This window comes from Cololabis saira, chromosome 9 (assembly GCF_033807715.1).
Source record: "Cololabis saira isolate AMF1-May2022 chromosome 9, fColSai1.1, whole genome shotgun sequence".
Classification (NCBI taxonomy): Eukaryota; Metazoa; Chordata; class Actinopteri; order Beloniformes; family Belonidae; genus Cololabis; species Cololabis saira.
In genome coordinates, this window is record NC_084595.1 from 25932913 (window position 1) to 25946747 (window position 13835).

The 13835-nt window shown below is 39.1% G+C and overlaps 1 protein-coding gene across 3 annotated transcripts in view; it reads left to right on the forward strand.

The window, feature by feature from the left end:
- arb2a (ARB2 cotranscriptional regulator A) overlaps positions 1-13835 on the forward strand; it is a 194338-nt gene that overhangs the window by 96815 nt on the left and 83688 nt on the right. For all 3 annotated transcript variants that reach the window (XM_061728967.1, XM_061728968.1, XM_061728969.1), the window contains exon 8: positions 3491-3610. In XM_061728967.1, the coding sequence (XP_061584951.1) occupies positions 3491-3610 (120 nt within the window). The remainder of the gene's footprint in view (positions 1-3490; positions 3611-13835) is intronic.

Below are 13835 nucleotides of genomic sequence, written 5' to 3' on the forward strand. Positions count from 1 at the left end.
TAAATTCATTTCATAACTTGTTTAAAATAATTATTTTCAATATTAAGTGTTTATGTTGTGCAAATAGTATAAGATTTTTTTTTTTAAATGCTCTCAAAATATGTTTGGCAGCATCCCATATTGTACTGACGTCACTTAAATCCTTTTGATTTTAGTTAGCTGTCAGCTTTCAAAAGCGGTTTGGTCCCGTTTCTGTCAAGGTTTTAATTTTATTTCAGCCTTTTCTGTGTTTTTCTTGTAAACATGTTCACCAATAGTACACACACTCAAATATGCCTGACAGTCATTGGTGAGGGATGTTGGCAACAGGTGTGCGGTTGGGAGTACACTATGGAGGGGCTGGCAGACGTAAACACACATCCACATCCATGTGCACACACACAAAATCAGTACAAAAACAACACGCACACAAACACGCAAAACATGCAGACTCTGGGGAAAAAGTCAGGAAAATAAATAAACTAAGATACTGTGTGAGAGCTGATGACAGGAAGCCAGTCTCGCAGGGCATCGTGCTCCACTTCAGCAAATTAACCCCAGGAAATAATTGCAACAATATGCTAATTCTGTGTAGATAATTCACTGCACTGCCATGCCAGGTAGTCATTCACACAGTTGTCTGCTGCTGAGGGTATAAGGAAAGAACACGTGCCAGTGTGTGAGGTTGGCAGGATGAAGTCAGGAGCACACCAGCGTTCCTTGTCACAATGAAGACATTAATACTGCAATGTTTTGTGTTTTTTTTTTAAGTTGTCTATTTATATTCATGAAGAAAAAAACATAAAACGATCTCATTTGCTTTTTCACTGATTAAAAAAGTTATCCTTTGCCAGTTAACACTCAGTGATCTGTTACAGTTTGGTCCAGAAGAATTTGAGCAATGTCAGTTTTTATGATATTTGCCTTTTTCCATCTCTACAATGCATTTGAAATGAACAGTCACATTGTCATCTAAGTATAGACTAAAGAAAAATGTGAGAAGTTTCGCAAAAAACATTGCTTTCATCGTATAGGAAAATCATATTAAACTTTGCCCCAAAAAATATATAAAATAGACCGCTGTCTTCCAGAATCAGATTATTTGGACCGATAACACTAAGATGAATTTTTATCAAAATGATGGAAAGAGAAAAAAAAAGGAGAAGGAAAGAATGAAATCATTATCTGAAACATACCGCATCCTGTGTCAAACATGGCAAAGGTGTGTGACTACCAATGGAACAGGCTCACCTGTGTTTATTGGTGATGTGACTGCTGACAGAAAGAGTAAAAGGAATCTTTTTTCCAAAGGAAGCATTTTATTCAGATACAGAAGACAAAACTGATGGCAGAGAAGTCCACAAACAGGCATTGATTAATGGTGGCTGCAACTAATGCCTGGTAAAAGCATCTCCAGGGAGGAATCTCAGAATTTGGTGATGTCCAGAGCTCCAAACTTCTGTCACCATCTGCAAAGGATTTTTATCAAAATATTAAAAAGTATGGTCATATTTACAAGTATGCCACTTTGTCCATATACTTTTAAGCCCCTGAAAGTTTGAGGTACTTTCCTTAAACTGATGACATTCCTAAATGTTTTTAGGAATTACATTACAAATTAGAAAAGTGTTTTGATCACATCTGGACATTTTTATTTCAAATGCACTGCAGTGGTGGACAAGGGCAAAATCGTAAAAACTCTGTCATTGCCCAGACACTTCTGGACCTAACTGCAAGCATGAACTGCATGTTACTAAAGATTGAGTGAAGAATTGGACAAAGGTAGCGACAGAAAAGTGAGTGGAGGAAAAATTGTGCATAAGTGAAAGAGAAACAACGATAGATGAGAGGGAGAGCATTAGGACAGGAGTCAGGTTAATGAAACGAGTCGCACAGATAAAGGGGGACATGGTAGAGGAGAAAGGAGGGACACTTCAAAGGACTTTGATGTCACAGCCTTTCAGATGGACAACATTGCTCCATCCAGCCACTCCAAACATACTGAAACCCTTATACGCACAAACGCACGTGTACCACACCAGTGGCAGAGGGGCAGGGCAGAGTGAAGTTGCCTGGTCTTGCATCACACTGTGAACTGAGGTTGGTGCTGACACTACAACCTCGTCATGCTAATCTACCACAAACACTCTGACAGGTTAATTTACTTCTAGACAAACAGTGCAACAAAAATACACATCATCAAGTCATACAAGCACACAAAGACTTGTACACACAGAAGCAGAAAAGTGAAAACATTTCACTGGTTCATAAACTAGCCTACTCTCTTCTAAAAGTAAAGTTTACGTTTTAATTCAAATAATGTATGTACGTGTGTTATACACTTTTTCTCCAATTACCATCTTTAAGAAAGCAAAAGCTAAAGTAATTATCCTTCTTTTATAAGGCACTGTCTTATTAAAATAGATACTATAGAAACTAACAAGATATTCTCTTAAGACACATCCTTTGTCTTTTACCTTGTATCTCTAATTATGTGTTTTGAGTCACATTTCAGTTTGACACTCAATTAACAGATGAGGCTCCATGAGCCATGAGCCATGTGTTTGTTTATTTTGAGACATTATTTTCACATGCATAGGTATGCTAATTAGGATAAATGCATGCCCTTGTGTCGATCGTGTTTGCATTTAGCATGGTGCAATATGGTACAGTGTTGCAATGCAGTGTGCAGTTGTCCTTAGTCAACAAGGCTCCATGTATAGACCAACCTCTTGTGGGTATGCATTGTTGATTTCTATTGTGAAGCAGACAGTTTGATAGGAAATCAAAGCCTAGAATCAATGTCACAAGTTCATTAACAGTTGCCCTTTTCTGGCCTGTACTTTACCATTGTTCTTTTTGGCCCTGAATAAGCACTTACATCTCAGGTTAATTAAACATGTCTTCCAGGTATGTGAACCTGTGTGTCTGTGTGCATGTGTGTGTGCACAAGTCCGTATCACTGATGAGATCACATTGGTAGCTGTACCTATTTGTTATGGAGTGTATTCTTGCAACACTGTGCAGATGTGTGTGAGTTTTATGCATGTTTTTGTCTCCTGTCTGTTGTTTTTGCCTTTGACCTTCCCTTGGTAGTTTCCCATTATGCTTCTACTGCTCTTTAGATGGGCCATCGATTCAGCAAAGGGGCACAAATTAAGATTTAAATGTTATGTCATCCTGGCTATTGAGTTTCACATTTAGGGCATTTGCAATATGCAAGACTTATTGATCTGTTGAGTGTGGCTCTTTGTTGAAATTACCGCTGGCTAACAGCATTTTATTTATTTTTTTTCTGGCTTTGAATGGTTCTTTAAATGGCTCCTTTAATGTTGCAGCATTAAAGTATCAATAGTGTTTTTTAACTGTTTATAATATATCCTAATTTGTTGGACATATCTTAAATGTTTTGTAGTTGTCTAATAGATTTAATTGACTGCCTTCAAGGGTACAAGTTTTCTTTAAGTCCTCGTTGTTTTGGATATGACAGAACTATGTTTTTGTGTTGCAGGGAAGTGGTTCCTCAGAGGAACATGTGCTCTACGTGTGGGACCACTTTGTATCCAAAGCCGCAGCCAAGAATGTCTTCATAATAGCCCACAGCTATGGAGGGTTGTCTTTCGTTGAACTGGTAAGTGTTTGTTTCTGCTTGTTCCTGTTACCTCCCAACAACAAGATGACACATTGAGACATACAGTATGATGCACTTATTCCCATTCATTTACAAAACAACAATTCAAGCTTTCAAGACTACATCACATGAAACATGTATGCATGCAGACAGATATAATGTATTATGCGTAAAATGCAAACAAAATTCTCAAAAACTTACATATAAATAGAAGTATCCAGAGCATTGGCTAACTCAAGAGTACAGGCACCAGAGTGTGAAATTATGGGTGTCAAATTAATGCGCTAATTGCAATTAATTAATTACAGGCATATTTAGCACGTTATGTTTTTTAATCACTTAATCTATTTTTTAGTCTCTAATTTAACTTTTTCTGTTTGCGAGTTGCCTTTATTCTAAAATCTGTGTTTGTGCGGTGGGCTTCTGGATAAGTTGTTAGGGCTGGAAAACGATGGTCAGTCCCACCTTGAAGTGGACATTGATTGGCTGTCCCTGTGTGTAGGCGTGTTTAACATGCGCTGGAAAGCTCCCATTGTAGCTGGAAAGGCATGGGGAAGGAGCGGTGAGTAACACAGAAGTGAAAATGGAGGAGCATGTGAAAGTTGTTAGTCCAGTGAATGGGGAATTTACATTTCTAAAACTCCCCCACGGCACAATTGATAAATGTACAGTGATATATGTTCTTTGTGGAAAGGACTTTGCTCACCACCGAAGCAGCTCAAGTTTAGTCTGCCACATAAACGCAAAGCACCCGGTCGTGAGCGGAGGCACAGCTAACGTTAGTAGCAACGATGTTACCACAGCAATGCTCTTCCCCAAACTAGACTCGAGGAGAGAACCCTGCACATGCACATGGAGGCGAATGTTCTTGCCAAGTGGATAAATAAAAATAAAATAAAAAAATAACCTTATGAAGCCACTTTTCTGTTGTTATATATTAATCTTTTGATCTGCCACAATAATGTAATGAATTTAAAGGAAAACACTTCAAGTTGAGGGATTTTCTCAGCAATGTTTAGGTGAGATTAAAAAAGCGGATCTTAATTAATTAATCGCACAAATGTGAAATATAGTGGAAGTATTGAGAAAAAGAAAAAATGCATTTGGTGTTTTTGAGAAAGTACTTATGCTGTAAACAATCTGGTTCATCCTAATACCTGGGCAAGGAAAGTAGATGTCTGGATAAAGAAGTGTCGAGATGCACATAACAACAGTGCTACTGTTAAAGCAGATCTGCTAAAGAATGGGTAGATCTCTCATCACTTTGCACAACAGTTGATAGGCAGAAAGATTGTGGAGAAGAACTGGATTTGACAGAAGTAATGGTGACTTTGAAAATAAAAGTTTGACCTGCTTCTTGGCTTTATAACTCTACTCTTTAGCTAAATGGGTCTATAGTGTGTCTTTCACGGGTTATATGAAGGTCTCTGAGGTTAATGTTTTATTTTGCAGTCCTTCGTTTACCCAGAATCACATATTGATAATCACCACCAGGTCTTTTAAATGAGTCAGCTGTTTATAAAAATATGGCTTTTTTTGTTTTGTTTAGTTTAAATAAAGGTGGCCGGTGTTGTTATACTGACCAGGTCAGGATTGCTCTTAGTACGCAGTAGAGATTAAAATGTTTGTGCTACTTTCTGCTCAATTTGCCATCCGGTGCTGTTCTAATCCAATACATTAGTTATACACACTGAACAGCCATTAAAATGCCTGCTTAATATTGTGCCAGACTTTTAGTGGTGCCAGAACAACTTTAAAACTTTGAGGTACAGTCTCCACAAGATTACTGATTACTATGTTCTGTGTTATCAGTAGCAGGCTTCTATTCCATACCACCTTGTGATGGTAGTGTGCCACTTTTGCCACTAAATAAAGAAGAAATTGGCAAAAAAAAAAGAAGAAGAATTAAACATAAGAAAAACAATATCACCATTGAGGGAACTTAGACCATTGCTGTGATTCTGTTTGCATACATTGCAGTGGTGGTGATGAATGAGAAAAGATGCCTCATGCTTGAAGAAGACATTGACATGGCTTAACAACATTATCTCCTGTCCATAAGAATACCCAATCAGCAAATACTCAACACCCACTCGGCAGTTCTTTGGGGCCATTAGGCTTTCTAACCCATACCAAGACTCATTTTGGCCCTATATATCCATCCATCCATTTTCTATACCCGCTTTATCCTTTACAGGGTCACGGTGGTCTGCTGGAGCCTATCCCAGCCAATTTCAGGCGATAGGCAGTGGTTACACCCTGGACAGGTCACCAGTCCATCGCAGGGCCACATAGATAAACAGACAAGCAGACACACTCACACTCACACCTACAGTCAATTTATAATCATCAGTTAACCTGCTACGCATGTTTTTGGACTGTGAGAGCACGGGGAGAAAATGCAAACTCCACACAGAAAGACCCCCGCCGGACCAGGGAGTCAAACCCGGGAACCTTCTCGCTGTGAGGCAACAGTGCTAACCACTAAGCCACCGTGCTGCCCTGGCCCTATATAGTTTCCTGAAAAGTCTAATTACATAGCTGTACCTGATAATGAAGACATGCGTAAACAATTGAAGCCTAATAAAAGTACCCTAGGCCTTTGGTGTCGAAAATGCACTTTTTTTCAGTCCATTATTGACACTGATGCATCGGATAAAAAAGAAGTAATCTGAGAACTTTTGGGGGTGCCAAAGTTGAAGCAGTAGTCTGAGGTGCAGAATATGAAGAGAAGTGGTGTAGGAATAGTTCCCTGGGTTTTTCCAGTGTTGTTTGTAACCACCTCAGAGATACGGCCATCCACTATAACATGCTTTACATTTTGTGCATGACTGTAGCTAGCCTGGTACCAGATGTGTTGTAAGGTTGTGTGTGTGTGCGCGTGTGTGTGTGTGTGTGTGTGTGTGTGTGTGTGTGTGTGTGTGTGTGTGTGTGTGTGTGTGTGTGTGTGTGTGTGTGTGTGTGTGTGTGTGTGTGTGTGTGTGTGTGTGTGTGTGTGTGTGTGTGTGTGTGTGTGTGTGTGTGTGTGTGTTAACATTTACAACACTGTTACAACTTATACTTTGCATCAGTTATGCTAACTAATTGCTATATTTGTGTTTGATGGCATGTGTATGATTTTAGAGCTTGACACTAGGTGATTCTGCTAATTTACTTGATATGCCAGCTCTACTTCTAGATTCACTACATTATGCATTATGTGGCACATATCTCTTGTCTTTTAGTATGGAGAAGAGGAGGTAGGCAGCACAGTGAGAGTATGGCTGCAGCGAATTAAACGTGGAGACTTGTCCCACTGGTGTTTGAAGTGATATTTTCTTCCTTTTTCTTTCACCTACTCCTTTTTGTTTTGTATTTTGTAATTTTAATTTGACTGCTTAATATTCATGCAGCGTTTTGTCCGTGACAGCCTCACAATCTCCTGGGCTTTCTCACTGTGTGACGAAGACTAGCTATTCTCTCTATTTGTATCTTTCTGACTCTTTTTCCTTGCTCATATTCATTCTTTCTTTCTCTCGCCCTCTTTCTATCTGTGTGTACTTATGTGAGTGTGTGTGTGCATGCACAGAGCTCAGTGAGTCTCCAACTGCTTTCTTTTATGTTGTGCTTGCCGCGTGAAAACCCTTTTGCAAACATGCACATACACTAAGTGCATGTACAAAAACATATCACACTAGATGTATTATGATGAACATAACATAATAGAATTTTAGTTCTCTTTTGGTGACAGCATTTTAAATATGTCCCTTGGAAGGTTTCCCTGGAGGGAATCTCAGTTTTTGTTGTACCAGTGGCAAAGCTCCTTCGCCTCTACTGTCCCAGCAATAAAACACATTTATATTGACAGACTTCATTGCTCTTTGATCTCTTACCTACATCTTTAACTGTACGTAAAGATGTAGCTTTTAGATTTTAGGATAACATATTTTCTTGCTTTACTACTCTAGCCAAAATGATCTATTGTATTAATCTTTTTTTTCCAGTCTATTTTGTTGTTGTCGTTGAGACATACTCATTTATGCATAAGCATGCAAACACTCATACCCATACAACTACGCACATCTGCGTACACATGGAGAAGGTTTAGTTAATTGAAGAGAAAGTGGTCCAGTAGAACTGGACGGGAGTTGTGTGTATGAGCTGTTAAGCGGAGCCTTGCGGGATGAACCATTTGACACTCGAGAAGACTCAGTGAAAACAAGCTGTCTCTGGGTTAATTACCACTCCCCTTTGCAGTTAATAAATACATTTCTGATCAAGCACATCAAAAAGGCCCAACATTAATTTCTCCTGCCTGCTTCCTTGCTGTGGAGCATTTCAGCTCCTGTTTAGAGCGCTCAAGTGTTACAGTGCAATTTGATTCTTTTAAAACACTTCACAGTGTGTACTGACTAATTATAGATACATCAAAGAATAACTAACGGCCTTTGAATGAGAGTGCAAGAGAAAAAGAGAGTGAAAGAGAGAGAGAGAGAGAGAGAGAAAGAGAGAGAGAGGTTCACGCTTTAGGGAAAGGCATCTTGCTCTGTCTCCATTTCGCCTCCACCTTTTCCACTCTGTATCATTCCTAAGTTATCACAGAATCTATCCATCCATCTCCATTCACTGCTTTTCCTCTCATCATCTCTCTCTTAGTGCCTAGTCTCTTCTGACATCTGCTTTCATGCTTGGCCAGCTTGTTTCTTCTTCCTGCTTCTCCTCTGCTCTCTCAGCTGTATAGTTTTAGAGAAACATGGATCATGTTCTCCCCATCATATTACTTTGTTGGGTTTTTTTTTTTTTTTTTAACCCAGCAATCCGACAGTCCCTACAAAGTATGAAGAGTTTTAGGCTGACTGGAAGCTATCATGCTTGCTCTGTCTTAATTTCTTACACACGGCCCATAGCGGGGGTTTTCCAGATTTGTCATCATTTGTTCATATCCTTAGCACAACACAAAATAAAGAGATAGAGAGGGCACACTCAGAAGAAGGGCCCTGCACCTATCTTTCTCTCCACTGTCGTTCCATCTCTCTTCAATGCTGGAAGTAAGTGAAAGTGGTGGTTGTGTTAAGAGAGGCTTGTCTGTCCCTCTGTAACCTACCTGCTCACAGAGTGAAACATGAGCCCTCTTATTGGATTAATCGAGTTCCTTTTTAAAGTGAACAAACCTTTGTGTTAATATTCTGGGTGTCTGGGTGTCTTCTCTTTTGGTGAACCTCATGATTCGGATGTAACTAATTTTATACAGAGTCTGTTTTTTCCTGTTCCTTTAACAGCCGTCAGTCTGTATAGTTTTTATTTTACACTGATTGCCACTGTTAACAAACACCTACTCACACCTAGGAATAGTTCTGATGTTGTGTTCCCTGCTTTCACATTAACGTATACAAAGTCCTGCTAGAAACTTCAGGCACAGCCTTGAGCCTCTGATGAGCTGAATTTTCCCAGCATGCAGTGGTATCAAAACACTGCATGATGGAAGAGAATATCTCAAGTTGGTCTGACCTTTTTGGAAAAGGAAATGCCGTGAACAATATCACAAATTTTCTCCCGTTTCATTGCTGTGCTAAGAACAGGGCAGCATCTTAAATATTCCTCAAACTTCATGATTTTTACAAGGTTTTATGAGGGAAATGTGATCTATTTGCACATGCACACTCTCCTCAGAACAAGCCTCCACACTGTTCTTTTGCTCCTTGTCTTCATTGCCTTCCGTTTTTCTTTCTTTCTTCTTCTTCTTTTTTTTTTTACCTGAATATGAGACTTTTCCTTAAATCTATAGTCAGCCCACTCTTAACCGTGCAGACACTTAAGTTCTGTGTGGCACAAGGTAATGTGCAGAAGTACCCATTGTACATGATGAATTTTACCAGTAACAATATGCAGTCTCTTGAAAGTTCCATTATTTCTATAAATATTATGGCTATTCCAAGGCCGAACTAACCCATTAATAATCCTAATTGATTTATTGATATATGCATGATTTCTTGCTTTTTCCTCTCGTCATTGACTTCCATAGTGCAGTTTATGAGCAAACACATGTATTTCTCTAAAATATTAGTACATTTCCTTTAACTGTGCCTACCTAAGTTCCCCATTTATATTTATCAAACATACTCTTTAAGTAGTGGTGCCGCCTTGACCTTAGGTCATTACCATAGAAGCTAAAATAACTTAAATTTGTTGACAAAATCTGTGCAAGTTGTGCATACAAATGGTTCTTAAAACCCCCTCATCTAATCCTGTATGCTCGTCTTGTTTGCCTTCAAAACTTTAAGTGCAAGCCTGTCTTTTACTTCTTGAGGGGATGATGAGCAGGTTTGTTTTTATCTCAAGGTTCTTCATAGCTGGCGGGCTTGAAAGCGGTGCAGTTGTAATGCCATTTCTTGCATGTATCTGTCTTCATGTGCTTATGTTTTTGTTTGTATGTCTGCAAGTGGGTGTCTGTACGTCTGTACACCTCTTGTACAGGTCTGTGTTAGCCTGATTATGTGTATGTGTTTCCGTGCATGCACGTATGTAAAAAGTACACACATTAGCGCCAGCCTGGAGAAGCCTGTATCGTCCTAACCAGAACAGCTTGGTGAAGAGCAGCTATCAGAGCCACGTTAGGGGAGCAGAGGAGGAGAGGGTGAGAGGCGATGATAAATGGCTGGGGCATATAAGCAGAAATTAGTGGAGCCGTATGCAAAGCTGTGGCGTTTTGTTTGATGTGAAACAAAAGGACCACCATGACAAAAGTGCCTGCCAGCCTGCACAGCAGGACAACAGCCCTCAGGACAAACACTATCGCCACTGACTGTGTATATGCATGTGTGCATGGGTTTCGATATGCACTCATCCGTCCCTGCGCACAATACTACACGGATATCATGCATGGTGCTTTTTTTTGTATCCTGTCTAAATTATTTATATTATCTCTCACTGTGGTTTTTTGCTTCACTTATAATGACACTCAATCCCTGGCCTTTTGTACACTACGAGCAGACGTGGTTTCTTCCTCAGTACATCGACAGCTTTTGCTCTATTAAGTGGTTGAAATATAGCCGTCTAATTTCCTTGTGAAAGAATGGGATCTTAGAGAACGGATCTCCTCTTAACATAAGGATGTAAATTGAACTGTTTAAATGTCACGGCTAGCAGGCTGATTTGATTTGAATTGATTTGCTTGTTTCTGGGGAAAAAAAGCCCCCCTCTTCTCACCCAAAAACCTTAGTTGCACTGGCTGCCACAGATAGACCAAGGTCTTTCTTTCCACCTCAACAACACATTGTAGGGCTCCTGAATTCTTCTATCTGCTGTGATTATGTACAAATGGCCTTCATTTGCCATCCATTTCAAAGCTGTAGTGCTGCATTGTGACTGGAGGCAGATGACGCAGACGAAATTACAGCGGGTTTGCTGCCTGAAAAGGATACTCGCACAATAGGCTTTGTGAAGTATTCCCCTCAATACATTGCCATTATTCTCACCTCTGTTGGTGTTTCTCTCTGTGTTTCAGGAGGATCTTTGGTTTTTAGATTGCATTTGTGGTATTAGAGAAGAGTGGTGAATTGAAAATAGTTTACTTGCCTCTTGTCTCGTATTAGTCCTTCAATATTGAGGGAAATAGAATTTGTCTAGGGTTTTTGTTAAGTTGCTACCACAGCGTGATTGTCTTTTATTATCACTTCTGTCTTGTTTCATCATTGTACAGTTGCAAGACAATAATGAGCTCAGAACACAAACCACCACAACAGATTTCTTTGTCAATATCTGTTTCTGTTTTTTAGTCATATTTATTTATTTTTCATAATCTCTTACTAAATGGAGTAAAAATGCCATGCAAAAGTCTCCAGAGGGAATTACAGTAGTGTTTATATATATATTACGTTAGGAGTGTTTAGTGTTTTATCAAAAATGTATGCTGCCAAAAGTCAATGTAAATCTTTTTTTTTTTTTAAATCCCTATCTGTGGATAGGGAAATGCAAATTTTCATTATTTAGTAATTAAATTAATTCAAATTAATTTGGAGTATAATATCAAGAGAAGTTCTTAGAAGTGTTGTGTTCAGTGTTTTACCAGATGTTTAAATGAGCTTTTTGTCAGGGATTCTACTGGTACATTGAGCTGAATTACTTAATTCTACTGAGAAACATAGCCAAAAAGTGATGGCAGTTGAAAGCATTAGGTTTAAATTAAACCAGTTTAAAACCTTAGGGATACCCGGTATGTGTCATGCTTAAATCATATTCTTCTACTGTGTGTTTAGCAACCAAGCTGACAAGAGCTTCTCAAGCTCTCATACTGGAAGAGTGGATGGATGTCAAGACTTTATTTCTACTGTACAATGTGGTTTCACCACCAGCATTCTTCTTAGTTCACTGTTAGTATGCAGCATTGTCCTGTATTTTCTCATAGGCATTCTTATTATAGACAGAAAGGTTACCAATATCTTGATTGCTATAATCATGCATAAAAAGGTGCATCCAACTGGTCTGTCACAGCCTGGTCTGATTTTAACTTGCATTCCCCGGTACATGAGAGTATCCCTTAATATCAACAAATCATTGAAAATACTTTGTCTAATATGTTTTGGTCATACCATCCATGGTTCTAAATCGCGAGCAACCTTTCACCTGGTATTCATGGTTATCTACTCATCTCCTTTTTTATGTTATGATGGTAAACATCATGAAAATCATAACATCTCAAAAATGTTCTTGAGTTTTTATATTCATTATTTTGTCTTCCTGTTTTTTTCCCCTCCTTAGAGAAAAGGAAGTGTAAAATCCATCTCTCCTCTGTGAAATGACTGTCTAATCTCTGTTGTCCTGTTCCACCCACTCTATACCCATCCTTTTCAAAATGTGATCTTATTTGCCTTTTTTGAAATAAGACACAGAGCTAGATGAAGTTCATTTGAGTTCAGTTAAATCTGGAGGGATTCATCATTACATATTTACTGGCTGAGACTGATCTTGCTGTAAGGTTCTACCCTCGTCCCATTGATCTAGTGCGCATGTTCACTCCTGAGGTTACAGGACGTGCTTCCATTTGCATAAGGCCCTGGGCAAGGTTCTTTCCACCATTGATTGGCCTGTCCATGAGCGCCCCGTGCCCTCTCACATTGATCACTTTGTTTTTTCCTGGAGACAGTGCTACTCAGAGTTCAGCTGCAGCTCTGGCATATAAGACCGGCCGAAGGAATAGAGAACGACTGAGAGAGAGAGGGAGAGAGAGAGAGAGAGTAAGAGTGAGAGTGAGAGAGATGGGAAATGAAACAGATACAATACAATAGATACAAGACATTTTTTTAACTAATATCATAATCATTTAAAGTTTGAAAGAAACTAAGTAAAAATGATGCAACAACCCCACTGCACCACTCCTTCAGCGTGTGCTTCACTACAATCATCTTCTGTACGATCAGTAAAACTGTATTCTGTTTTTACTGGACTAAACATATGCAAATTTCTATATTCATAATCAAATAAATACAGCATTCAGCACCGTGTGGGCATTATTACCATTTCAACAAGCTCTCGGTCACTGCTCTTATTGAACAGCACAGTTGCCTTTGTGTTCATTTCCACCCTTTATTTCTGCTCAGGTCTGTATGTATCAGTGTCTTAAAGAGAAAGCTCCCCCCTCTCGTTTTTTCTTTTTTTTTTTTTAAACTTGTACAAATGCTATCTGCTTTTTAAATGCATTTGTTCCTTTTCTTCAGCTACTCATTAATGCCTTGAGGAGGATTCTGCCTTGGTCTTTTATACATTTGTCCTTCATGTTTAAATTGTTCTTTTAATATAAATAAGTAAGTACACTTCCATAAGTTATGGACCATATTATACATATTGTCTCTTTTTCTCCCTTAATATTAAGAGACACAGTTGCTGGGTGACATAGGTCTAAGTTGAAACAAAATGATATAATATTGTTAATAAGTATTACATGAACAAATCTGTTTGCATATCGAATTGCGCTTATACGCAACGTTTGTTTTCCAGCATGGCGTCAGTGGCGACGCAAGGCTCAGACTCCCATGATGCACCTCTTTCTCTTTGTTCTGCTTTGTGTAAGCAGCGTGTGTCTTTGTCTGCCTTTCTTGTTCCTCCCTGCTCGTTGCCTCAGTGGCAAAATCTTGCTCTGGTCTCGCTTTTCTACTTCAGACTTCACGTTTTTTTCTTTCACACGTTCATACTTGTGAGTATGAAAGAGTACAGCCTACTGCTGCCACGTTTTTTCACTCTTCTCCTTCGT